General features: G+C 43.6%; 3 protein-coding genes across 3 annotated transcripts; all 3 read left to right on the top strand.

The window, feature by feature from the left end:
* The first annotated feature begins 963 nt into the window (after positions 1–963).
* Positions 964–1,596, top strand: LOC108634662 (interferon omega-1-like). The gene has a single exon (XM_018044724.1). It carries the CDS (start codon positions 964–966, stop codon positions 1,594–1,596), a length of 633 nt encoding a protein of 210 aa, XP_017900213.1.
* Positions 1,597–9,946: 8,350 nt separating this feature from the next.
* Positions 9,947–10,617, top strand: LOC102178068 (interferon omega-1-like). The gene has a single exon (XM_018044726.1). The coding sequence runs from the start codon at positions 10,030–10,032 to the stop codon at positions 10,615–10,617; it is 588 nt and encodes a 195-aa protein (XP_017900215.1). The 5' UTR covers positions 9,947–10,029.
* Positions 10,618–18,576: 7,959 nt separating this feature from the next.
* Positions 18,577–19,146, top strand: LOC108633160 (interferon alpha-1-like). The gene has a single exon (XM_018044725.1). The coding sequence runs from the start codon at positions 18,577–18,579 to the stop codon at positions 19,144–19,146; it is 570 nt and encodes a 189-aa protein (XP_017900214.1).
* The last annotated feature ends 6,821 nt before the right edge of the window (positions 19,147–25,967 follow it).

The raw sequence follows: 25,967 nt of genomic DNA, 5'->3' as shown, positions 1-25,967 counted from the left end.
CAAGAACTAGGGTCCTTCACAGAAACGCTCCAAGAGAGAGGATGGGGTTCAGGAAGAGAATTTATTTTCCCAACAAATCAACAAGCCCTCCACAGAAAGGAGATTTTGAGGCCGCAGGATGTGGTGAGCCTGTCTGCAGGGAGGGAGTCCAGCAGGTGAGGAAGGGGACTCAGTCACTCCAGAGGACAGAGGAGGCTCCATGTGATCTCTCCCTTGTGAGTGAGGTGCTGCTGGGAAAATACAATTATCCTGGATTTAGAGACTCCTCACCCATGTTCCCTGAGAAGAACCAGGATTCTGGTGGGGGTATTGGCCCAGGCTATGGAGGACAACAGGTCTCCAGCAAGAAAATGGTGGAAAGAAAGGGTGATGTCTGTAATGGCCCTGACCTTGTGGTTCCCTAAAACACAGCCACATGGACCTGCAGGAACGTGTTCTAGAAGGAGGAAAAACGTGGGGTGAGCTCATGGACTGATAATAATCAGCCTGCTGTTTATATCAAACACTAAGGAAAACCCATCCTTCGTTTTAGTGAGATCAGGAGCCACAGTGATCTGCTAAATCCCTAAATAAATATGGAAACCACGGGGCTGAGGGGCCTGGCTTCCAAGGCAGAGTGAGAGGGGAAACGGAGCCCAAGATGAGGGCTACAGGTGTGTTCCTGGAAAAGAGGAGAGGAACATTTATGCATGAGAAACAGGGAGCAATGATGTGTGTAATCACAAATGCACTTCAATTCTAATATAAGACAAAGACCTTTCTCATTTGATGATGGATATCCATTTGGATAGCACATCTGAAGTTACTGGGAAAAGGTAAAATTAGTAGTTTAAATAGATGACAATTTCTTTGACCATATTCAGAATACATAACAGAAAACCAAATTAGGAAGTAAAACTGTATAGAAATGATTAGAAAATGAAAACTATCATGTTCCCTATTTAATGGTCTCGCTTAGAAAGCATGGCATCAGAGAACCTACCTCAAGGTTCACCCAGACACCGTCTCAGCCAGCCCAGCAGCAGCCGCATCTTCCCCATGGCCTTCGTGCTCTCTCTACTCATGGCCCTGGTGCTGGTCAGCTATGGCCCGGGAGGATCCCTGGGCTGTGATCTGTCTCAGAACCACATGCTAGTTGGCAGCCAGAACCTCAGGATCCTGGGCCAAATGAGAATCTCCCCTCGCTTCTGTCTGCAGGACAGAAAAGACTTCGCTTTCCCCCAGGAAATGGTGGAGGGCAGCCAGCTCCAGGAGGCCCAGGCCATCTCTGTGCTCCACGAGATGCTCCAGCAGAGCTTCAACCTCTTCCACCCAGAGAGCTCCTCTGCTGCCTGGAACACCACCCTCCTGGAGCAGCTCTGCACTGGACTCCATCAGCAGCTGGACCACCTGGACGCCTGCCTGGGGCAGGTGATGGGAGGGAAAGACTCTGCCCTGGGAAGGACAGACCCCACCCTGGCTGTGAAGAGGTACTTCCAGGGCATCCATGTCTACCTGAAAGAGAAGGGATACAGCGACTGTGCCTGGGATATCGTCAGACTGGAAATCATGAGATCCTTGTCTTCATCAGCCAGCTTGCAAGAAAGGTTAAGATGATGGATGGAGACCTGAACTCACCTTGACATGACTCTCACTGACTAAGACGCCACGTCACTCCCACCTGTGGTCATTTAAGAGATTCTGAATTCTGCTTTAGCCAAAATATTTATTGAATAAATCAATAAATTCTTTCTCAGTAGTAATAAGCAAGTAGGTATAAAAAGTATTCAGCTGCATGGAAATCTGTGCATAGCGATGACTGCCCTGATGTTATTTATATGTTTCTTTATGTACATATTTTCATTTATTAGTTTATCTCATCATATTTATATTTTCATTTAAAATTTTTGTTTACATTGTAATAAAATTTAGAAAACATGTTCATTTCCTTAATCTTCTAATTTGTTTTTATTAAATTCTTATGAGGGAAAACGTGTTTCTTCATTCTGAAGACCTAAATCTTTCTTTTGTCTACATAAACCTATTGTGGAATAGCATTTGTCCATTTATACTATGGAATGGTTCTACTACTTCTCAGGACTTGATTGTCAAAAGGTGGAATTACTGGAATTCCCTGCAGTCCAGTGGTTTCGACTCCACGCTTCCAGTATAGGAGCTCAGGTGCCATGGATTCTGCAAGCTACGGAGTGCAGCCCTCCATTCCACCCCTCCAAGGGGAAAAAAAAAAAAAAGGTAGAAAGGAGTTCTGAAACTGTGGGAAATGATTAGTCCTGAAGTCACAGATAAACTAGTTTATACCCAGTCAGCAAAGAACTGTTGGTGTCAGTATCTGGGGTAAGACTCATCTCCTCCAGAAAAGTTGCCAACATGTGGTGCTGACTGGCTGAGCCTGACTCCTGTTACTCTTCCTCCCGCCTTCTCCTCGGTCCTGCTTTACTGAACAATCCACTCCCTTACACTATATCTTCACTGCCTCCAACACAGGAGCTCTGTTCTGTAATGGTTTCTGGCCTCAAAGTTTCTCTGAGTGGAAATCACTGGAAGAGAGCACAAGTGAAGGGAGCGTTCTAGAAGTTTCAAAACCTTTGAATTGCAGCTCTGCTATTTAACAGCAGTGTGACCCTGAAAAATATCACATACACTGAGGAGATGGAAATTGCAACCCCCTCCAGTATTCTTTCTTGAAAATCCCATGGACAGAGGAGCCTGGTGGGCTACTGTCCATGTGTCACAGGAGTTGGACACCTCTGCACCAACCTAGCATGCACGCAGGCACGCATGCTGTCCTGATCCTCTTCTTTAACATGTGGAAAATAACAGTAGTTTTTCACAGGGTTACTGTTAGGATCAATGGGCCCATATTACAAGAAGCATAACAGTGTGCCTGGCAGAAATGATCAGGACAGTGAGTCCCAGAGTAGCTGCCCATGGGGAACAGACAGGACAGCTGGCCCGAGGCAGTGACTGAAAGGCAACACTGGAAAGATGCTGGGTCCTTGGTAAAAATATTTAACTTGGGTGCTAGTTTCACAATTTAGTTTGTGAACTCTTCTGTGCTCAATGCTGGAGACAATTCCAATTTCTGTGTTTCAGACTTCTAGAAGCATTCTAGGAAGTCATAGAAATTCTTTGAAAAAGAAGGATTAGTAGAAAATGCTTTGATCTACTATAAAAATGCATAATAGGGAAATCAGAGAGGTCTCCTAGGACTGCAGAGAATCACACACATTACTCATTAATAATGTTTCTTGTTCTTTAGTATGAGTAGTCCTGTACTACTTTTTAACCTCTTTCTATAATCACCTTCTCAACCCTCTGCTGGGTTTCCGTCTTTCAGCAGCAAGGCAGAGGCAGGAAGAAAAGAGCAAGGGCCATGCAGTGTGAGGCTCTGCTCTCCAGCCCTGGGCTGTCCTGGGTTTGATCCTAGTTGTTTTCCATAAAGACTCCAGTCCCTAGGTGCTGGCAGGGTCACCTCCCAGAGCTGTTCCTTCTCAGAAATCAGTGCCTTTAGAGGAGAGACTGCTACAAGTGAATGCAGGTGCCATACCCTAGTGAGAGTCTTTCTCTGAACAAGGGGCATGAACTCAATATTATTTGTCAACACATAAATCTTGCACATGCATACTGCCAACTGTCCATGATAACAATAGCTACATTAATCCATATCAAGACCATAGAAGCTCTTATATGTTCTCACACCTTGCCCAAAACAGGGTCTTATCGTCTTTTTTAGTTTTTGCCCATCTGACTGGTGACACATAGCATCTAGCAGCTACCATTAGTTTTCCTTTTCCTAATTGATGGCGGTTGTTATCAGTCATACTCCAGTCAGGAAAACAGAAAATTCCTTCCAGCCTTCTAGTTCACCCTTGGAACTGGCATGGGAAAGAAAAACAATCTGCAGCCAAAGGAGAAATGTCCTGGAAGGAACTAGAGCCCCAGCATCACCGAGTAGCATTGAGGAGAAGAGCTGTGGAGCTGAGACGTTAGTTTTAAGACCACTGCGCTAGAACAGATGACAGCCTTTCCCCATCATCTCCACTGGAAGTGCAGGCCTCCTCTGTGAATTTCTGATCCATAGAGAATGCACCCACTGCTCTTGCACTGTCTCTTTACCCAGGTAAAGGAGCTCATGATTCATTTTCGTTCAAACTCCGTGATCTCCAGCTAGAAGACACACAGATTGCAAGGTCCTCAACCAGATCCCAGGCTGCACACTCACACTGCACTCCTACCAACTGGCTGGTATCCAGTCTGAATGTCATTTGTGACCAAGGAGTTTGTGGTTTTCCTGTGTTCAAAGCCCAGAACTGTCTTCTGTCCAAACTGATGAACTAGGTCATGACCTGCTCTAGTTTTCAGGCCTTTAAAAATCTATCCTGATGATGATGTCTTCCAAAGACGCATGCTGGAATTATATATCCAACTGCCTATTTCACAGTTGGTGTCTACTGAGTACACATTATGCTGAAATCAAAAGCATTTTAATTGCAACTTTTAAAGAACCTATCCACATGAGAAGACATTTTGAAAAAGTACATGAAACTCTCCAATGAAAAACTGACTAAAAAAAAATGCTTAATAGATGAACTTTGGTTAAAAGAAATGAGAGGAAAAAAGGATTTTGTAAATTGAAATGAGTTATTCAAAATAGTTACTGGTTCATAAGTTTGTCAAACATGGCTTTCGCTCAGATGAAGAGAGATACAAAAAAGTAATATTGAAAACATTATTGATGATTTTGCTTCCATTAAAGCCAGGAACTTAAAGTATTGTTGTGGCATAAAGAAAATATTTGAATTTGATGTGAGCTGAAGACTTATACATTTTAAAACATTTTCCAACCAATGAACATGACAGGAGAAATTAACCGTTTCTATTAGTGTTCAATGAAATAATTTTCCCTGTACTAAGGAGCTTCTTTTGAAGTCTCAGTTTTGTCCCCAAGTCTTCCCACTGGAGGGTCCCAGTATCTAGTAGATTCCCATCCAGATTGTAGATACCTTTCCCCTTTCCTGGAATTACTCCTTTGCCCCATAAACAAGGGCTTCCCTTGTGGCTCGGCTGGTCAAGATCTGCCAGCAATGAGGGGACCTGGGTTCAGTCCCTGAATTGGGAAGATCTCCTGGAGAAGGGAAAGGCTACCCACTTCAGTATTCTGGCCTGGAGAATTCCATGGACTGTATAGTCCATGGGGTCGCAAAGAGTCAGACACGACTGAACGACTTCCACTCACTCCAGAACAACCCTGAATCTGAAAACATACCACAGCATGCTGTGATTTCCAGCCGTCAATCGCGGCATTCAAGGGCACCGGTGTGAACCGCTCTGGCTAAAATCTTCTCCCAGGAAGGGGAGGATGGACGCAATGGTAGCTTATCTAGAATTTGGAGGTGCAGAAATCAAAGGCTCTGAGCGACGCGGCGCAAAGCTCGCCTGGGCAGTGGGCCCGAAAAGCAAGTTTCCTCTCTGTTCCCGCGGCCCCAAGCTCTCCCTGGGCCCCGGCGGCGCCTCGCTCCGGTCGCGGCTCCTGCCCACGGCCACACGCGAGTTCTCTCCGTGGATCTGATGCCCCAGGGGGCAGCCCTGCAGGCGGGTCCCGCTGGGTGGGCGGTGCGGGTCTGTCAGTTACTGAGAGATCGGGCGCCCCCTCCCGGCAGCTGGGGCGCAGCAAAAGGAGTTTGGAGGGCTCCGGAGTTTAGTGCAGGACCTGAACTGCTTCAGAGAGGCCCAGGTGAAGTGCTGAATTTCTGCGCTCCTGATCTCCCTGCTGATGGCAATGGGGAGGCTCTGCTCCATCCCTCACATTTCATCTGTTAGCATAGGTCGTCTTCTATTCTTTTTGTCATTTGTCAAATTCATATAATTTGGAAGCAAAAGTTTGTTGCTGAGCCACGAGACAGCAGGATTCTTGGCCTCCGGAGGAGAATTCAATCCAGGGCCAGTGACGAGGCTTGATCGCTCAGCACTTTTGTGTAATGAAGTTTTATTAAAGTATAAAAGAGATAGAGAAAGCTTCTGACATAGACATCAGAAGGGGACCGTAAGAGTGTCCCATGCTACTCTTCAGCCAGATGTTATATAGCTACTAGCAGTCTGCTAATTAGAGAACGGAAATGTCTCAAAACTCAGAGAATGGCACCGGGCCCCTCACCCACAACACGCATTGAGACAACATTGGCACCAGGTGAGTCATCCCGGCCACAAAATGATGGACGTGAATCTTGAAGAAAGGCAGATTTCCAAACAAACATACAGTTTCATTAACACAGATTAGGAGAACAGGGTATGAGTATAACATACTGGTTTGTCAAGTCGGTTCTGAGCCTTTGGGTGGAACTGACTTAAACACAGAGTCTAGGGTAAATACACAGTACATTAACAGCTTAAGACAAACATTTCCATAAGAAAAATGCATTGGTTAGCTCAAGGTTTGGGAAAAGTTAAGTTCAGGTGGAACCAGGTGTCATTATGGCAACACAGAATTTTAAGAGAAACCTTTTTTTAAATCTGTATAGAGAAGTGAAGTCGCTCAGTCATGTCTGAGTCTTTGCGATCCCATGGACTGTAGTCTACCAGGCTTCTCTGTCCATGGGATTTTCCAGGCAAGAGTACTGGAGTGGATTGCCATTTCCTTCTCCAATGCATGAAAGTGAAAAGTGAAAGTGAAGTCGCTCAGTCATGTCCGACTTAGTGACCCCATGGACTGCAGCCTTCCAGGCTCCTCCATCCATGGGATTTTCCAGGCAAGAGTAGAGAGATTAAAAATGTCTCACACTTGCAGCCTGTTTCCTCTGTTTGGAGACCCCCAGTTTTCCTGTCTGTTACCCTCTCAAAAGCATGAAGTATTTTTTTTAATTACAGTCACAAGAGCCATCAGCTTGGTGTTTTCTACAGAGGATTCACTGAAATGTTTCTAACCCAATCTCCTGCTGGAGTCAAAACTCATAAGGATCTTGTCCATCATGTATCCCCAATTTATGGTGAGGATTCAGTGCACAATCTATATGAATCATCTTGGACAGTTAAATATGATTATTTTATAATTATTAGAATTATTATTTTGTCAGTCACATTTAGACTGTAGGTAATAACTACCAGTTGATAATTTCATTTTGCTTATTATACAAAATAATCAGATACGTTGTAAATTGCTCAGCTTATCTAGAATTTGGAGGTAGATGTGAACTAATGGAAATAAGCGGTTTGTCACATCGAGGTATGAAACAACAAGGGTGCATCTTGTGTTAGAAATAAACTAGGAAATTAAGTGAGGGCTCAGTGCACGCAGCGGGCGCAGGCGTCACAGTCTAGATAAGCAGTTTGGAATCTGACATGTTAGGTTTTGAAAACTGGATTTGCCATTTCATTCTTAGATTATTTTATTCCGATAAAGTCTTAGCAGGAGGCTCTTCGAAACAAAACTATTAACTCAGTTTCAACTATGCTGGAAGTATTGCGTGAGTCCCTCACAAAGGCTAAGGAGTTTGTAGTTGTCACTGTCGTTTCTGATAAACACTGATAGTCTGTGAAATTTGTCTGGCAGGTCCTTGGTAATCATGTCCACGGGAGTCTTGTAACATTTAATTAGCAATCAGTTCAGGATGGAGGTGCCATAAAAAGTGAGGGCAGCATCAGGGAACGTGTTCTTACTCCTCACTAATATCAAGAATGAAATACATCCTAATGAATCCTTGCCATAAACACAGTACCTTGGTCTCTCCTTGCTACCGTGTTACAGACTGAATGTGTGTGCGTTCCCCAAATTCATGTATTGAAACCCTCCCCCTTGACTTCCTTGATGGTCCAGGGGCCAGGACTCCATGCTCCCAAAGCAGGGAGCCTGAGCTGGATCTCTCCCCAGGAAACTAGATTCTGATTGGCTAGCAGGACTTCCCATGGCTTAAGTAAAGATCCTGCATGAAGCAACCAAGATCCAAGAACCAGCATACATCGACTAAGACATGCCACAGCCAAATAAACACATAAAATAAATATTTTAAAAATTCTTTAAAACCCCACAGAAACCCAACCCATCAATGTGATAGTACCGAGAGCTGGAATATTAGGGAGATCATGAGGGTTAGTAATCAATAGAATTCAGTTATTATTTTTAATGTCATAGTTACTATTAGCTAGACTAAGATCAGGCTCTTTTGGAATCATTTAATTCCCTTTCATTCTAGTTATTTCAAAGCATATTCTCTTTGCCCAGGCAGATTTATCACCTACGCAGATGATCAGCAAGGCTGGTCTCGTCAACCCTGCCAGAGAGCATTAGTGTTTGAGCAACTGGGGCTCTGATTGCCTGTCTCTTGTGAGCTGGTGAGTGTGACTTCTTCCTCCTCCCCTTATGCTGACCACATGCTGATTCAAGAAAAGAAAAATTAGGTGGCTGGTCTTCCAAAGCTGACGGCAGTCAACAATCAAGGACTTGTCCTTCTTTGAGCTTCTGTAAGAAGCAGCCCTGTCCCAGCCTTCCTGTTGTTCATATTGGCCTCATCGTTTCCCTCTGCCTCAGACTTGTCCCCAGCTGTGCTGCACTGAAGTTTGCTAACTCAGAACACGTCACTGGGTCAGGGGAAAACCACTTCCCTTCTTTCATATTCATGACATTGAGACTTACCCTTGTTTTCTATTGCCCACACAGAAAAATGTGCAATTTTACTTTCTAGAAAAGTTGCAAAGAGAAACAAAACAACTAACGTCTTGAAAGGGATAGAGATGCAGCCCCTCTGGCTTCTTTACTTCCCTTTGTTGTTCTCGCATCATCATCAATTACAACCGCAACAGGAGCAATGAGACAAATCTTGTCCAGTAAGTCAGTCAGTTCAGTTCAGTTCAGTCGCTCAGTGGTGTCCGACTCTTTGCAACCCCATGAACTGCAGCGTGCCAGCACTCCCTGTCCGTCACCAACTCCCGGAGCCTACCCAAAATAAGTCACAAAGTGAATATAAAAAGTTTAAATGAAAAATTACAGTCAAGGAAAGAAGACTATTTCTCCTGATCAAGTAGGCTGGGTCTCACTGCCCTGCATTCTCAGAGGAACAGAGATGCCTGGTGGAATCAACTGCCTGAATGAACAGCTGTAACTCACTAGATTCCGTGACATAAGCTTCCAATAAAAGCCTGCCCTAAGGGAGGGAGTCCAGCAGGTGAGCAAGGGGACTCTGTCACTCCAGAGGACAGGGGGTGGCTCTATGTGATCTCTCCTGTGTGAGTGAGGTGCTCCTAGGGAGATACAATCAATTATCCTGGAATTAGAGTCTCCCCACCCATTTTATCTGAGAAGAACCAAAATTCTTGGTAGGAGTATTGGCTGGGCCAGCAAAGGACAATAGGTCTCCAGTACGAAAACGGTGGAACGCAAGCCTGATGTCTGTAATAGTCCTGACTTCGTGGTTCCCTGAAGCACAACCACATGGACCTGCAGGGACGAGTTCTAGAAGGAAGAGAAACATGAGGGAGCTCCTGGACTCATAATAATCAGCCTCTTCTCTAAACCAGACACTAAAGAAAACCCATCCTTTGTTTCAAACAGTTTATTTGCTAGAGTGACCTGGTAAATCCCTGATAAATACAGAGCCTGCCTTCCTAAGTAAAGAAAGAAACAGAAATTGAGCCTAGGATCAGGGCCAAAAATGTGTTCATGGAACAGAGAAGAGCTACATTTACACATGAAGGAGAAAGAGTGGTAATGTTTGTACTTAGAAACCTACATCATTTCTGATGTCTGACAAAGACCTTTCTCATTTGATTGAAAAATATCCATTTGGATGGGTACATTTGAAGTTATTGGGAAATAGATAAAATTACTAGTTTAGACTGATGACAATTCCTTTGACCATATTCAGAATACATAAATGAAAATCAAAAAAGGAAGTAAAAGTGCATAGAAATGACTAGAAAATGAAAACTACCATGTTCCCTATTTAATAGCCTCGCTTAGAAAGCCTGGCATCAGAGAACCTACCTCAAGGTTCCACCAGACACCGTCTCAGCCAGCCCAGCAGCAGCCGCATCTTCCCCATGGCCTTCGTGCTCTCTCTACTCATGGCCCTGGTGCTGGTCAGCTATGGCCCGGGAGGATCCCTGGGCTGTGACCTGTCTCAGAAACACGTGCTGGTTGGCAGGAAGAACCTCAGGCTCCTGGGTCAAATGACGAGACTCTCCCCTCACTTGTGTCTGCGGGACAGAAAAGACTTCGCTTTCCCCCAGGAGATGGTGGAGGGCGGCCAGCTCCAGGAGGCCCAGGCCCTCTCTGTGCTCCACGAGATGCTCCAGCAGAGCTTCAACCTCTTCCACCCAGAGCGCTCCTCTGCTGCCTGGGACACCACCCTCCTGAAGGAGCTCCGCAATGGACTCCTGGACCAGCTTGTCGACCTGGATGCCTGCCTGGGGCAGCTGACGGGAGAGGAAGACTCTGCCCTGGGAAGGATGGGCCCCACCCTGGCCGTGAAGAGGTACTTCCAGGGCATCCATTTCTACCTGAAAGAGAAGGGATACAGCGACTGCGCCTGGGAAACCGTCAGAGTGGAAATCATGAGATCCTTGTCTTCATCAACCAGCTTGCAAGAAAGGCTAAGAATGATGGATGGAGATGTGAACTCACCTTGACATGACTCTCACTGATTCAGATGCCCCATCATCTTTGCACACTCATCTGTGACCATTTCAGAAGACTCTGATTTCTACTTTACCCACCAAATTGATTGAATTACTTCAGCCAATGCTTTGTCAGTAGTAGATGAATATATATAAATTTTCTTGGCTGCAGGTGCATCAGTCCCGAAGTGAAGACTGCCCTGATTTTATTGTTTGTTTGCTTATTTATTTTGTTATATTTATTCTTTGATCTCCTCCTATTTATTTTTCTATATAAAATATTTTTGTTTACATTGTATTAATATTTAACAAATACAGTCACATTTTTATTTCATTACATTTGTAATTTGTTTTATTTATTAAATATTATCAAGGTGAACTTCTTGAATTTTTTACTGTTCTATGTTTAGTTGCTAGGTCAAGTCCGAATCTTTTGGGACCCCATAGACTACAGCCCACCAGGCTCCTCTGTCCATGGGATTCTCCAGGCAAGACTACTGGAGTCTGTTGCCATTTCCAGGGGATCTTCCCAACCAAGGATGGAATCTGGAATCTGCATTTCAGGCAGATTCTCTACTGTCTGATCCACAAGGGAAGGCCCTTGGTTGAAAGAAATGAGAGAAAAAGGGATTTTGTAAACTGAAATTAAATATTTATGACAGTTACTGGGTCATCAGCTCAGCTCAGTTCAGTTACTCAGTCATCTCTGACTCTTTGCAACCCTATGAACTGCAGAACGTCAGGCCTCCCTATCGATCACCAACTCCCAGAGTCCACCCAAACTCATGTCCATTGAGTTGGTGATGCCATCCAACCATCTCATCCTCTGTCGTCCCCTTCTCCTCCTGCCCTCAGTCTTTCCCAGCATCAGGGTCCTTTCAAATGAGTCAGCTTTTCCCATCAGGTGGGCAAAGTATTGGAGTTTCAGCTTCAACATCAGTCCTTCAGTGAACACCTAGGGCTGATCTCCTTTAGGATGGACTGATTGGCTCTCCTTTTAGTCCAAGGGACTCTCAAGAGTCTTCTCCAACACCAGAGTTCAAAAGCATCAATTCTTCGGCGCTCAGCTTTCTTTATAGTCCAGCTCTTACATCCATACATGACCACTGGAGAAACGATAGCCTTGACTAGATGGACCTTTGTTGACAAAGTAACATCTCTACTTTTTAATATGCTGTCTAGGTCAATCACAACTTTCCTTCCAAGGAGTATGCTTCTTTTAATTTCATGGCTGAAATCACCATCTCCAGTGATTTTGGAGCCCCCAAAAATAAAGTCTGACACTGTTTCCACTGTTTCCCCATCTTTTCCCATGAAGTGATGGGACCAGATGGCATGATCTTCGTTTCCTGAATGTTGAGCTTTAAGCCAACTTTTAACTCTCCTCTTTCACTTTCAAGAGGCTCTTAGTTCTTCTTCACTTTCTGCCATAAGGGTGGTATCATCTGCATGTCTGAGGTTATTGATATTTCTCTCCACAATCTTGCTTCCAGCTTGTGCTTCTTCCAGCCCAGCATTTCTCATGATGTACTCTGAGTATAAGTTAAATAAGCAGGGTGACAGTATACAGCCTTGACGTACTCCTTTTCCTATTTGGAACCAGTCTGTTGTTCCATGTCCAGTTCTAACTGTTGCTTCCTGACCTGCATACAGGTTTCTCAAGAGGCAGGTCAGGTGGTCTGGTATGCCCATCTCTTGTAGGATTTTCCACAGTTTATTGTGATCCACACAGTCAAAGGCTTTGGCATAGTCGATAAAGCAGAAATAGGTGTTTTTCTGGAATTCTCTTCTTTTTCAATGATCCGGCAGATGTTGGCAATTTGACCGTTGGTTCCTCTACCTTTTCTAAAACCAGCTTCAACACTGGAAGTTCACGGTTCACATATTGCTGAAGCCTGGCTTGGAGAATTTTGAGCACTACTTTACTAGCCTGTGAGATACGTGCAACTGTGCTGTAGTTTTAGCATTCTTTGGCATTGTTAGTGAAATACGGCATTCACGCAATGAAGTCAGATAAACTAGGAAGCAATTTTGCAAACATTACTGATGATTTTATTTCCACTGAAGCCAAGAACTTAAAATTTTGTTTGGTCTTAAAGAAAATGTCTTAACTTGATATTTAAGACTTATAAAGTCTAAGTTGCTCATAATTACTTACAAATTGTAAGAGTCCACCTGCAATGCAGGCGTCCCCGGGTCGATGACTGGGTCAGGAAGATTCCCTGGAGAAGGACTAGGCTCCCCACTCCAGTGTTTTGGGGCTGCCCTAATAGCTCATCTGGTAAAGAACCTGCCTGCAGTGCGGGAGGCCTGGGCTCCATCCCTGGGTGGGGAAGATCCCCTGGAGAACGGAATGCCTACCCACTCTAGTATTCGGGCCTGGAGAATTCCATGGACTGTATAATCCATGGGGTCACAAAGAGTCAGACGTGACTGAACGACTTTCACTATACATTTTGAAATCTTTTTTAACCAATTAAGACTGCAAGGGAAATTAACCATTTATATTAATATTAAATGAAATACTTTTCAGTCTCAGTCTTGTCCCCAAGTCTTCCCACTGGAGGGTCCGAATATCTCCTAGATTCCTGGACAGACTTCTCGTGCCTTTCCCATTCCCTGAATCCCTGAAAGAATTAGTCTTTCTCCACAGAAACAATCCTGAATTTCAAAATACTTCATGCTCATGTTCAATACAACATGCTCTGCTTACCAGCCATCAATCGCAGCATAAAGGGCACCAGTGTAAACCGCTCTGGCCAAAATCTCCTCCTGGGAAGGGGAGGGTGGACATGAGGGCAGGTGCAGAAATCTGAGGATCTGAGCAAAGTAGCATTAAAGCTCCCCTGGGCGGTGGGACCGAAAGGGAAGCTTCCTCACTGCTCCCGAGGCCCCAGGGGCTCCCCGGGCTATGGTGGCGCCTCGCCGGGGTCAAGGCTCTTGACGGGGACTCCTCGGTTCTCCCCTGGATCCTGCGCAGGAGTTCGCGGCGCTGGACCTGGAGGCGAGTCCGGTCCATTACTGAGAGTTCCGGCGCACATCCCGGCCGCTGGGGCACAGCGAAGGGAGCTTGGAGGACTTAGCTTAGTGCAGGACCTGAGCTGTTTCGCTGAGACCCAGATGAAGTGCTGAATTTCTGAAACTCTGGTCTCCCTGCTGATGGCAACTGGGATGCTCTGCTCCATCCCTAACGTTTCACCCCTTAGCATATGTCGTCTTCTATTCTTCCAGTCATTTCCCATATTCATGTATTTGGTAGCATCAGGGGCTTCCCTAGTGGCTCAGAGGGTAAAGCATCTCTCTGCAATGCAGGAGACCCGGGTTCGATCCCTGGGTTGGGAAGATCCCCTGGAGAAGCAAGTGGCACCCCACTCCAGTATTCTTGCCTGGAAAATCCCATGGACTGCGGAGCCTGATAGGTTACCGTCCATGGGGTCACAAAGAGTGGGACACGACTGAGTGACTTCACTTCACTTTACTTGGCAGCATTAAGTGTTTTTAACCTAAATCCACAAGAGCTCTGTCAGCTTGGTGTTTTCTACAGTTCTCATTGTTGAGTTGCTAAGTCTTATTCGACTCTTTGTGACCCCATGGTCTGTAGCCTGCCAGGCTTCTTGTATGGGATTTCCCAGACAATACTGGAGTGCCTTGCCATTTCCTCCTCCAGAGGACCTTCCCAATCCAGGGATCTAACACCCCTGTCCTGCATGGACACATGGATTCTTTAATCCACTGGGAGATTCTTTCCCACCAGGGAAGCCTGTTTCCTACAGAGACTCACTGAAATGTTTGTAATTCAGTCTCTTATTCTCAAGGGTCTTATCTATCATGCATCTCAAATTTGTGGTGACGGTTAACTGAGCAATCTGTATGAATCATCTTGGACTGCTAAATATGATTCTTGTATACTTATTAGAAATATTAATTTTGTCAGTCACATTTAGACTCTCAGGAAGAATTACCAGTTGAGAATTTCATTTTGCTTATTACATAAAATAATCAGGATTCTTTGTCAGTTGCTCAATTCATCTAGAAATTTGGAGGTAGACGATAAACTAATGAAAATATAGAGTACTGTAACAGCAAGGTATGGAAAACAAAGGCACTAACAAAGTGTGTTAGTGAAATAGGAAAATAAGCGATGCTTCAGTACAGACAATTTGCACAGGTGTTTATGGAATGGATAGGGAGGTGGAATACGGAATTTGACATGATAGGTTTTAAAACCTGGACTTGCCATTTTCTCTTTAGATTGTTTTATTCAAATCAAGTCTTAGCAGGTGGCTCCTGGAAATGAGAATATTTACAACTCAGGTTCAACTATGTTGGAAGGATTAAGTGTCCCTTTGAAGGGCTAAGGAATTTGTAGTTGGTGTCAACGTCATTTTTTATAAAGACTGAAAGTCTGTGGAATTTGTTTGGCAAGTTCTTGGTGATCATGTGCACAGTAGCATTGTAACATTTAATTAGTAATCAATTCAGGATGAATGAGCCGTAATGAGGGATGACAGCATCAAGGAATGTGTTCTCCTCAAACAAATATCAAGAATGAAACATAGTCTAATGAATCTGCAGTAAACACAATGCCTGGGTATCTTCTTGTTACCATGTTACAGGTTGAATGTGTGTGCGTTCCCCCACCATGTGATCATATCGGGAGGTGGGATATTAGAGAAATCATTAGGGTTAGAGGAGATTATGAGGGGGGATTCCTCATGCACAGGATTACTGTCTTCATGAGGCTCACAAGACTCTTTGCTTCGTCTCTGCTCTCCACCATGTGAGGACATAGAGAGACGCTGGCAGTCTGCAACCCAGAAGAGGGTTCTCACCAGAATTCCACCCTGCTGGCACCCTGATCTCACACTTGCAGCCCCCAGGATTGTGACAAAGTTCTGCCACTGATGAGCCACCAGATGCTGGGACCTTGTTAGAGCAGCCTGAACCAAGACACAGGGCATGGCACATTTAGCTCCGGCAGTCCACTAGTTGAGCTTGTATGGAAATATTTCATGTTCAAAGCATACATGACAGAGAAGAAATTGTCATGTGCAATTATTCTCAATCCCCTTCTTCAGAAAGAAAACGGATAATCTGCACTCACAAGTAAAAACCATAGAGTCTGAATCAGAGAGAGAAGAATGATGGCCCACCTGGAGGACATCTAAAGGACATTAAGAGCACTGATGAAAGGAAACAGCAAGAGAAATGAGGCAACAGGGAAAAATGTCCTGCCTTCTGGTTCTTCGCAAGCGATAATGGGGAAAACATACCTAAAATAATTTTTATTTTAATATATTTTGAAAAACACTTGGATATTTAAAAAATCATTTAACCGTTCAGCCAATTGTTCCCTATCCATGGCTGGATCCAAATATTTGCATGAACCATTCCTTTAATCAGTAACCAGTCAGAGAGGGGGCAGTGAAATTAACCAATTTGCTTAACTTCATGTTTTGGTGAAAGTCAGTAAATTTCAGTATCTTGAGAATTCAAATATTTCCCCTTAATTCCTGAGTTTTCCTGCCAACTTGTTCAAGAAGAAATCTGTTGGTTTCATGTTCTAAATTTTTTTTTCTTATGATCCATGAATAGGCCAGGAAATATTTTTTTTTTTTAGTTTAATCTGTAAAGGGATAACTATTCTGAAGGCAGGAAGTAACAGCTCCCGGTCCTTGGCGCTGGTGGAGGCCGTGCTCTGACTCACTCCCAGGACATCCTGGACACCTTCCAGGGGTCCCATCACCACCACCAGGTTCCCAGTCTCTGAGCTGTGGCTGGATGGCGCCAGAAGAGACCCAAATCGGTAAAATCGACCCCGACTCGCTGACTCCTTGCCTGAAGCCCTTCAGTAAGTGGAATCCTTCCTGGAAAATAAACCACAAAGCTCTAGGGAAGGCTTGGAAAATGCAAGGTTCTGAGCTTCCAACCAGAGAATACTGTCGCTGGCAGGGCTACAAGGCTCCCTCTTCAGTTCTCAGCTGAAAACAAGAGTGAAAACAAAGAGTTTCTCCCAATAGTAAATCAGGATCAAAAGACTCACTGAGGATGCTGTGCTCTGATGGTCTGCAGAGCCCAGAACTGCAAACTCTCCAAAGTGGACGTCCCAAGGGAACCCAAGAGAAAGAGCTCTTTGGCCCTCCTATAGCTGTCTGGAGAAGCACGCTGTCCAGGGCTCAAGGGAAGGATATTTTATTGCTATTTTTGAGTTGCTAAATCCTGTGCTCAATCCTGTCTGACTCTTTGAGACCCCATGGACAGCAGCATGCCAAGATTCCCTGTCCTTCACTATCTGCTGGAGTTTGCTCATATTCATAACCACTGAATTGGTAATGCCATCCAACCATTTCCTCCTCTATCGCCCTCTTCTCCTCCTGCCCTCAATCTTCCCCAGCATCAGGGTCTTTTCCAATGAGCTGGCTCTGCACATCAGATAGCCAAAGTACAGGGCTTCCCTGGTAGCTCAGATGGTAAAGAATGTACCTGCAAGTGGGGGAGACTCGGGTTTGATCCCTGGGTCAGGAAGATCGCCAGAAAAAGGAATGGCAACCTACTCCAGTATTCTTGCCTAGAGAATTCCATGGACAGAAAAGCAACTGGCTGGCTACGGTCCATGGGGTCACAAAGATCAGACACAACTAAGCAACTAACGTTTACTTGCTTATTGGAGCTTCAGCTTCGTTATCAATCCTTCCAATGATTTTCAGGGTTGATTTCTTGACTGGTTTGATCTCCTTGCTATCCAAGGGACTCTCAAGAGTCTTCTCCAGCACCATAATTTGAAAGCATTGATTCTACTGCACTCAGCCTTCTTTATGGTCCACCTCTCACATCCATACAAGACCATTGGAAATACCATAGCTTTGACTATACTGACGTTTGTTGTCAAAGTTTTGTTTACTCTTTTTCACATGCTGTCTAGTTCTGTCATAGCTTTTCTTCCAAGGAGCAACTGTCTTTTAATTTTGTAGCTGCAGTCAATGTCCACAGTGATTTTGTAGACCAAGAAAAGAAAATTTGTCACGGTTTCCACTCTTTCGCCATCTATTTGCCATAGATGTCAGAAGCCTAGGTGTTTTGATGTTGAGTGTTATGCCAGCTTTTTCAGTCTCCTCTTTCACCCTCATCAAGAGGCTCGTTAGTTCCTCTTCACTCTCCACCATTGGATTGGTATCATGGTATTTTATTATTTATTCCTCTCAAGGTTGTTAAGAACATCCGTAAGAATGTCAACAGCTAAACAGAAAGCAATGTTATAAAATTGAGATGAATATTCAGCAGACAGGGAATTAAAAATTGATTTCTGAAAGGAAACAAAGTTAAAGTACTTCAAAATAAATATGAAGAAAAATAACCTAAGATTTTCAATGATTTTGACTTTTGAAAGATTTTTAAGTCTATCCATATTGTGGTATTATTATATATTTTTATATGAATTTCATATGAATATGTAATTTGGTTTATTACTATTTATATAAGTAAATATTCTCCATTACAAGTCATTCTGCAAACTCATTCATAACGTTAAATAAAATTCATCAGCTTTTACATTTAATGTACACCTTTCATTTTATGGCATTGTTAACCCTAGGGTGAATACAACAAGGAGTTTTGCATTTTTTTTCCTATGTATAAAGATATGCATGGAGTACAAAGATGGATCTACAGAATAACTGTGTTGTCAAAATTTCATGGTGGGGTAATTAAGAAAAAAAATCTCAGAAGACTTTGTCATTAGGGGAATGGAAGGCAATAATGAAAAGAATGTTTGGGAAACACTATCCTAACCCATTTGGAGAGTGCAAATTGAAAAGCAAAAACAAAAGTAGAAAGTAAGAGGGAACTTTCAGAAAATGGAAACCATGGGCTCCTGTTTAAGCCCCAGGCCTGAAGGAAGGGCTTCAGGGAACCAGAAAGTAGGTTCACAGATTCACCCACCGCCCCAGGCCAGAAGCATCTGCAAGGTCCCTGATGGCCGCAGCCTGGTCCTTACTCCTGGCCCTGCTGCTGCTCAGCTGCAACGCCATCTGCTCTCTGGGCTGCCACCTGCCTCACGCCCACAGCCTGGCCAACAGGAGGGTCCTGATGCTCCTGCGACAACTGAAGAGTGTCTCCCCTTTCTCCTGCCTGCAAGACAGAAATGACTTCGCATTCCCCCAGGAGGCGCTGGGTGGCAGCCAGTTGCAGAAGGTTCAGGCCATCTCTGTGCTCCACGAGGTGACCCAGCACACCTTCCAGCTCTTTAGCACAGAGGGCTTGGCCACCGCGTGGGACCAGAGCCTCCTGGACAAGCTCCGCACCACACTGGATCAGCAGCTCACTGACCTGCAAGCCTGTCTCAGGCAGGAGGAGGGGCTGCGAGGGGCTCCCCTGCTCAAGGAGGACTCCAGCCTGGCTGTGAGGAAATACTTCCACAGAGTCACTCTCTATCTGCAAGAGAAGAGACACAGCCCTTGTGCCTGGGAGGTTGTCAGAGCAGAAGTCATGAGAGCCTTCTCTTCCTCAACAAACTTGCAGGAGAGATTCAGGAGCAAGGACTGACACACACCTGGTTCAACACGGAAATGATTCTCATGGACCAACAGACCACACTTCCTCCTGCGCTGCCACGTGGAAGACTCATTTCTGCTGTCATCATGCATTGAATTGAATCAATTTGTCAAATGATTTCAGGTATATTAAGCGACATCATGATCTACTCTACAGGCACTACCCTGTCGCAGATACTCAAGATGATCCATCTACTTATTTATCTACTTGGACATTTATTTATCTAATTTAATATTTATCTATATATAAAGAATTAAACTATTTTGTTCATAGTATTATGTATGTATGTAAGGGAAAAATATATTTTGTATATATATATATTATATATTTATTTATTAAATCTTACTATAAAAAACTTCCTGTGTTTTTCTTTAAAAAAGAAACATCAAAACTGAATGTGCAACTTTATTAAGGGTTGCATTTTACAATTCCTTCACCCATCTTTGTGATTTGCACATTACAAGTAAATATATACTATCTCTAGCCAGGTTGTGTGTTGCTCTCATGACATAGACATGAACATAATTAATCCAATCATTTTTGTAACTTTGATTTTTTTTTAATGGAAAGTAACCTAAAACAATAATGAGTTAATTTAAAATAAAATGTTAACTGTTTTTAAAATAGTATAATTAGTAGTAGAAATGACTATCAGCTTGAATGCTACAATGAAAGGGAGAAAAATGGAATTCCTCAGGTAGAAGGTGGATCAAGCTGTGAGAGGATGTAAAAACAAAAGGTAACTGCTTATAGTAGACATTTCAGTGCAAATGTTCAATGGATATTGGAGATGGCAATTTACAAGCAATTTCATAAAGCGTGAGGCATAACAGGACAAATAGGACAAGAGTACAGATGAGAAAAGGACTTAAAATGGAGCCCCATGACCTCAGTCTTAAAAGGGAGGGAATGCCCCAAAGGAATCTGATGGAATGGCCATGTGTTAACAGCACAAGAGGGCAGTGGGATAAGGGAACCCAGGAGATCAGCTCTGCAGGTCAGCTTCTTCATCTTTAATATGGGGACATGAGTGTCATTTTCATACAATTACTGTTTGAGTTCAATGAGTCCATATCACACAAGAGGCATCACGCGCTCCTGGCAGAAATCATCAGGACCGTGAGAAGCACGGCGTGGCTGCCCTCAGGGAGGAGACAGGACAGCCGCCCTGAGACAGCGCCTGGAGGGCAGCATGGAAAGGTGCTGACAAAGGTATTTTCTTTTCATCTTGGGTGCTAGTTTCAGAGTGCTTTCAGTGTGAGGACTTTTCTTTGCTGTATGCTGAAGAGAATTCCAATTTCTGGGTTTCATACTTCTAAAAGCATTTCTATGAGTTTGCAAGAAACTCTTTGAGAAAGTAAGATTAGTAGAAAATGCTTTGATCTAAGACAAACATGAATAATAGGGAAAGAATAGAAATCTCATATCAATGCAGATAATCAAATACACGAAGAGGCAGGAAGCAAAGAGCAGGGGCTGTGAAATGTATGGTTCTGCTCTCCAGTCCTGGGCTGTCCCGGGTTGGATCCTAGTTCTCTTTTCCACAAAGTCCCTTGTCCATACTTGCTGGTCATGTCACCTCCTGGAGCCTCTGCATTGCTACTGAAAGACCAAAACCCAAAGAGTTCAGAAGCCAATTTTTGTCCTTCTTGTACTACAAAGTAAGAAACTTTATTAATGAATGAAGTGTTTGGTTTTCTGCAGCCTCCAAGGGGACTCACGCCGAGGGGCGCCTTCCAGGATGGCTGCTGCCAGTGCCCTTGTCCCCACAGGAAGCCCCTGCTGACCCACCTCCACAGGAGACTCCTCCTTTAGCATGTAGGTCTGCTTTGGTGTCCTGTGGGGTCCCTGCTCCTTTCCACTGGGTCATGGTGCACTCAAGATTCGGTTTGTCCCCTTTGAGAGTGGAGTCTTTTTCCAACAGTCCTGTGGAAGTCCTGTAATTAAATCCCACTGGCCTTCAGAGTCAGATTCCTTGGGGATACCCAGTCCCTTTGCCAGATCTGCAGGCTTGGAAGCATGGCATAAGGCTCAGAGCATTCACAACAGTGGGAGGACTGTTTTGGTATTATTGCTTTCCCGTTTGTCAGTTTCCCATCTGGCAGGTATGGGACTTATTTTTATTGTGATTGAGCGCCTCCTTCGTCTCGTTACAGTTTCTTCTTTGTCTTTGGACGTGGGGAATCTTTCTTGGGTGGGCTCCAGAGTCCTCCTGTGGATGGTTTTCAACAGCTAGCTGCGAGTTCAGTGCTCTCACAGGAGGAGATGAGTGCATGTCCTTCTATTCTGCCATTTTGAACCAGAAGCTAAGCCAAAACTTTGATATTTCACCATCTGAAATAGGCTGAACTATCTCATGCACACCCACCATATCTTTTATTCACCGCCATGGACGTACTTTGGCTGAGATTTGAACAGAGGGTTAATTACTGGAAATAGGTATGTTGCCTGTCATCAAATAGTATGATTTTCTAAGAAGATCTTCAAAATCAAATGTCAATGTGCTGTACAGATAATAATGTTATTGAGGCATATCCAAGTTCCTGCAGTAACAAGTCAGGGTTCGTTTATAAAAACTGATCAACAAAGATCCCACCAATTTATACATTTCCCATATTTCAACTTTTATTACTTTAAGAATTTCTTATAGTCTGTAGTTTACAAGATCAAAGTCTTTCTTTTCATTTTAAACTCCCCTCCCCCACACACATCCTCCATCCAGACCTTCAGAGAGTCCCTTAAATGGAGAGGAATTGACTCCCCAGAGCAGGAGCATGTCTCCATTTCTTATTCCCACCCAGTATTCTGCACAATGGTAGGATACTACTGGTCCTTAGGGTTGTCAATAAAAGTTTAAGTGTAACAATGATAATAATAAGAATGATAAGCTTAAAAGAGTTTTACCAGTTAAACTGTTTGAATACGACAATCTTGCTACATTCTTTGCGGGTTACTTTTGTCTTCCCAGGTGACCAGTATATTTGTTACCTGGGCATCTCTTTAGTTCTCCCTCAATTTCCTGCATCATTTAGTCCAGTCGATTCTCCTGTCTTTGCTACAGTTTTCTTGGCTTTAAAAAAGGGATATGAGAGTGGATATACGTGTATTTATAGTTGATTTACATTGTTGTACAGCAGAAACCAGCACAACATTGTAAAGCAATTTTTCTCCAATTAAAAACAAAATAGGGATAACAGGAATATTGTAGTCCATTAATATATCATCTCATGTTCTGTACTCTATATGATGTTAATATAACAACTTACAAAATTATCTTAAATGAGTAGATGGTATAAAGCATCAGGGACACATTAAACAGCTGTGAGAGTTGTTAGTGTGACAGGTGTATACAAAGCTTTTGCCATTATTTCATGTCTACCCTAAAGATGATTATGCCATATCTGTGCCTTGCTCAACTCTAATTTTTAATGCAAAAATTCGGCCTCTGCAAAATAGAATAGGTTAATCTTTTCTAGTATTATACAAAGCATATCTACACATCTTGAAATTTTACTAACAAATAAAATAATCTCATGACTGTACCAAGCACACCGAGATATTTAGTAAGCATCAGATCAACATGCAATCAGTTCGTTTGGCATATAAGATGCTTATTAAGTAGCAAATGGTATATTAAGTGTAAATCTACATTATGCTGAAATAAAAACATCCTGATTATGAATTTTAAAGCAACTTATCTATATGAAATGACATTTTAAAAAGTTAATAAACTCTCCAATGAAAAATTATGTACAAATTTGAAAGCTTAACATGAGATCCTTAGTTAAAAGAAATGAGAAGAAAAAAGATTTTGAAAACTGAGATTAATTACTTAAGGTAGTTACTAGGTCATACATGGTCAAATATGGCTTTCGCTCAATTGAACTGAGATGAACAAAGAAGTAATTCTGAAAACATTACAGATCATTTTGCTTCCACTGAAGCCAGGAACTTAAAGTCTTGCTTTGGCATAAGGAAAATATTTAAACTTGGTGTGAGTTTAAGATTTATCTATACATTTAAAAATATTTTTCAACTACTTGGAATGTTGCAGGGGAAATTGCCATTTATATTAAATAAAATCATTTCCCCTTTCCCCAGGGGCTCCTGTAAGACTGGCTTGTCCTCAAGTCTTTCCAAAGTGTGGTCCCAATATCTAGATTACTGTCCAGACTGTAGATGCCTTTCCCCTTTCTCCAAATTAGTCTTTTCCCCCCAAAACAACCCGGAATCTGAAAACGTACCACAACATGCTCAGATTTCCAGCCATTAATCACAGCATAAACAGGCACCAGCATAAAACCGCTCTGGCTAAATCTCCACCCAGGAAGGTGAGGATGTATGCAGGGGCAGGGTGCAGAAATCAAAGGCTCTGAGCAAAGCCACTGAAAGGCTCCCCTGGGCAGTCTGGCCCGAAAAGGAAGGTTAGTCACTGCTCCTGGGGCCCGCACGCACTCCCTGGGCCCCAGCAGCCCCTAGCTCAGCTGGAGGCTCCTGGCCTACCAGGGACTCCCCGGTTCTCCACGCTGGAATTGGCGCTGGAGTTCAAGGCGCATGGACCTGGAGACAGGGTGTGCTGGGCGAGCAAGGCCAGTTGGTCTGTTGCAGGGAGTTCTGTGGTGCCCTCCCGGTCGCTGGGTGCAGGAAGGTTGAGCTGTAGCCCTCAGTTTCACAGAAATGCTGAGTTTGGGGGGGTTCCTGGTCTCCCAGAGGGTGGCAGATGGTGATGATCACCATTCTCCAGGGCTGGAGAACACCACCCTCCATGTCATCAGGGACAGGGGTTGGCATCTGGTGAGCTTGGCGATGCTGCAGATGTCAGGACTGTGCCAGCCTCTATGGCAGCTGTGCCCAGCAACTTCCTGCAAATGAGATCTTTACTAGGCCAGAACTGTCATTTTCTACACTTTTCTCTTTTGTTTCCACTGAAAAGCTTTTCCCTTCTATTCTGGGCATCACAGGAATGTCACAGCTTCAATGCTTCTTTTGTGTTATTACACTGGAAATGAAATATACTCATGGAAAAGTCTCAGTCAAAAAGGAGATATTCATTTACATGAGTCAACTCAGCTTGAAATAAAAACCCAAAGCTCAATCTAACATTCTTCTTTAGTCTAAAAGAGGTGTGACTCCATAGTCTATTCTGATAGTTTAAATTGCACCAAGATGAATCCTGTCACAACTCTCTGCATTTCCTTTTTAAGGTCTAATACATAAGGTTTCGATTCTTCAACAATGATTTACAGGACCATAGTTCCCATTTTCTGATGGTCTACAGGTAACAGTGGCATATTACTCAGTTCAGTTCAGTTCAGTCACTCAGTTGTATGCAACTCTTCGCAATCCCATGGACTACAGCACGCCAGGCCTCCCTGTCCATCACCAGCTCCTGGAGTTCACTCAGATTCATGGGCATTGAGTCGGTGTGCCATCCAAACAACTCATCCTCTGTCGTCCCCTTCTACCCGTAACTTCAATCTTTCCCAGCATCAGGACCTCTTCCAAGGAGTCAGTTCTTCACATCAAGTGGCAAAGTATTGGAGTTTCAGCTTCAACATCAGTCCTTGCAACTACAATTCAGGATTGATTTCCTTTAGGATGGACTGGTTGGATCTCCTTGCTGTCCAAGGACTCTCAAGAATCTTCTCCAACACCACAGTCCAAAAGCACCAGTTCTTCCGTGTTCAGTTTTCTTTATAGTCCAACTCTACATCCATACATGACCACTGGAAAGCCATAGCCTTGACTAGATGGACCTTTGTTGGCAAAGTAATGTCTCTGCTTTTTAATATGCTGTCTAGGTTGGTCATAGCTTTTCTTCCAAGGAGCAAGCGTCTTTTAATTTCATGGCTGCAGTCACCATCTGCAGTGTGATTTGGAGCCCAGAAAAATAAAGCCTCTCACTCTTTCCATTGTTTCCCTATTTGCCATGAAGTGACAGGACGACTGAGCGACTTCCTTTTCACTTTTCACTTTCATGCTTTGGAGAAGGAAATGGCAACCCACTCCAGTGTTCTTGCCTGGAGAATCCCAAGGATGGGGGAGCCTGGTGGGGATGCTGTCTATGGGGGTGGTCGCACAGAGTCAGAACATCTTAGCAGCAGCAGCAGCAGACCCCTTTTCTGATTTGAAGATTTGAATCAAAATACACTTCCCCTTTTCTGATTTGAAGATTTGAATCAAAAACACACTTCCTTAGGCCAGGTTGTGTGTTGCTCTCAAGACCTAAATGTAAATGTAACTAACTCATTCATTTTTGTTGCTTTGATTTTTAAAAAGAAATTAACCCCAAATCAATAATCAGTTAATTCATAATAAAATGTTCACTATATTAAAGAGTACTAATCCTCAGTGATCAATGCAAAGAAATAGAGGAAAACAATGAATGGGAAAGACTAGATATTTCTTCAAGAAAACCGGAGATACCAAGAGAGACATTTTATGCAAAGACGGGCTCCATAAAGGACAGAGATGGTAGGGACCTAACAGAAGAGAAGATATTAAGAAGAGGTGGCAAGGATACACAGAAGAGCTCTACAAGAAAATCTTCACTATCAAGATAATCACAATGGTGTGATCACTCACCTAGAGCCAGACATCCTAGAATCTGAAGTCAAGTGGGCCTTAGGAAGCATCACTACGAACAAAGCTTGTGGAGGTGACGGAATTCCAGTTGAGCTATTTCAAATCCTAAAAGATGATGTTGTGAAAGTGCTGCACTCAATATGCCAGCAAATTGGGAAAACTCAGCAGTGGCCACAGGACTAGAAAAGGTCAGTTTTCATTCCAATCCCAAAGAAAGGCAATGCCAA

This window comes from Capra hircus, unplaced genomic scaffold, assembly GCF_001704415.2.
Source record: "Capra hircus breed San Clemente unplaced genomic scaffold, ASM170441v1, whole genome shotgun sequence".
NCBI lineage: Eukaryota > Metazoa > Chordata > Mammalia > Artiodactyla > Bovidae > Capra > Capra hircus.
The sequence above is the reverse complement of the archived record's forward strand: the minus strand, read 5'-3'. Positions and strand labels throughout refer to the sequence as shown.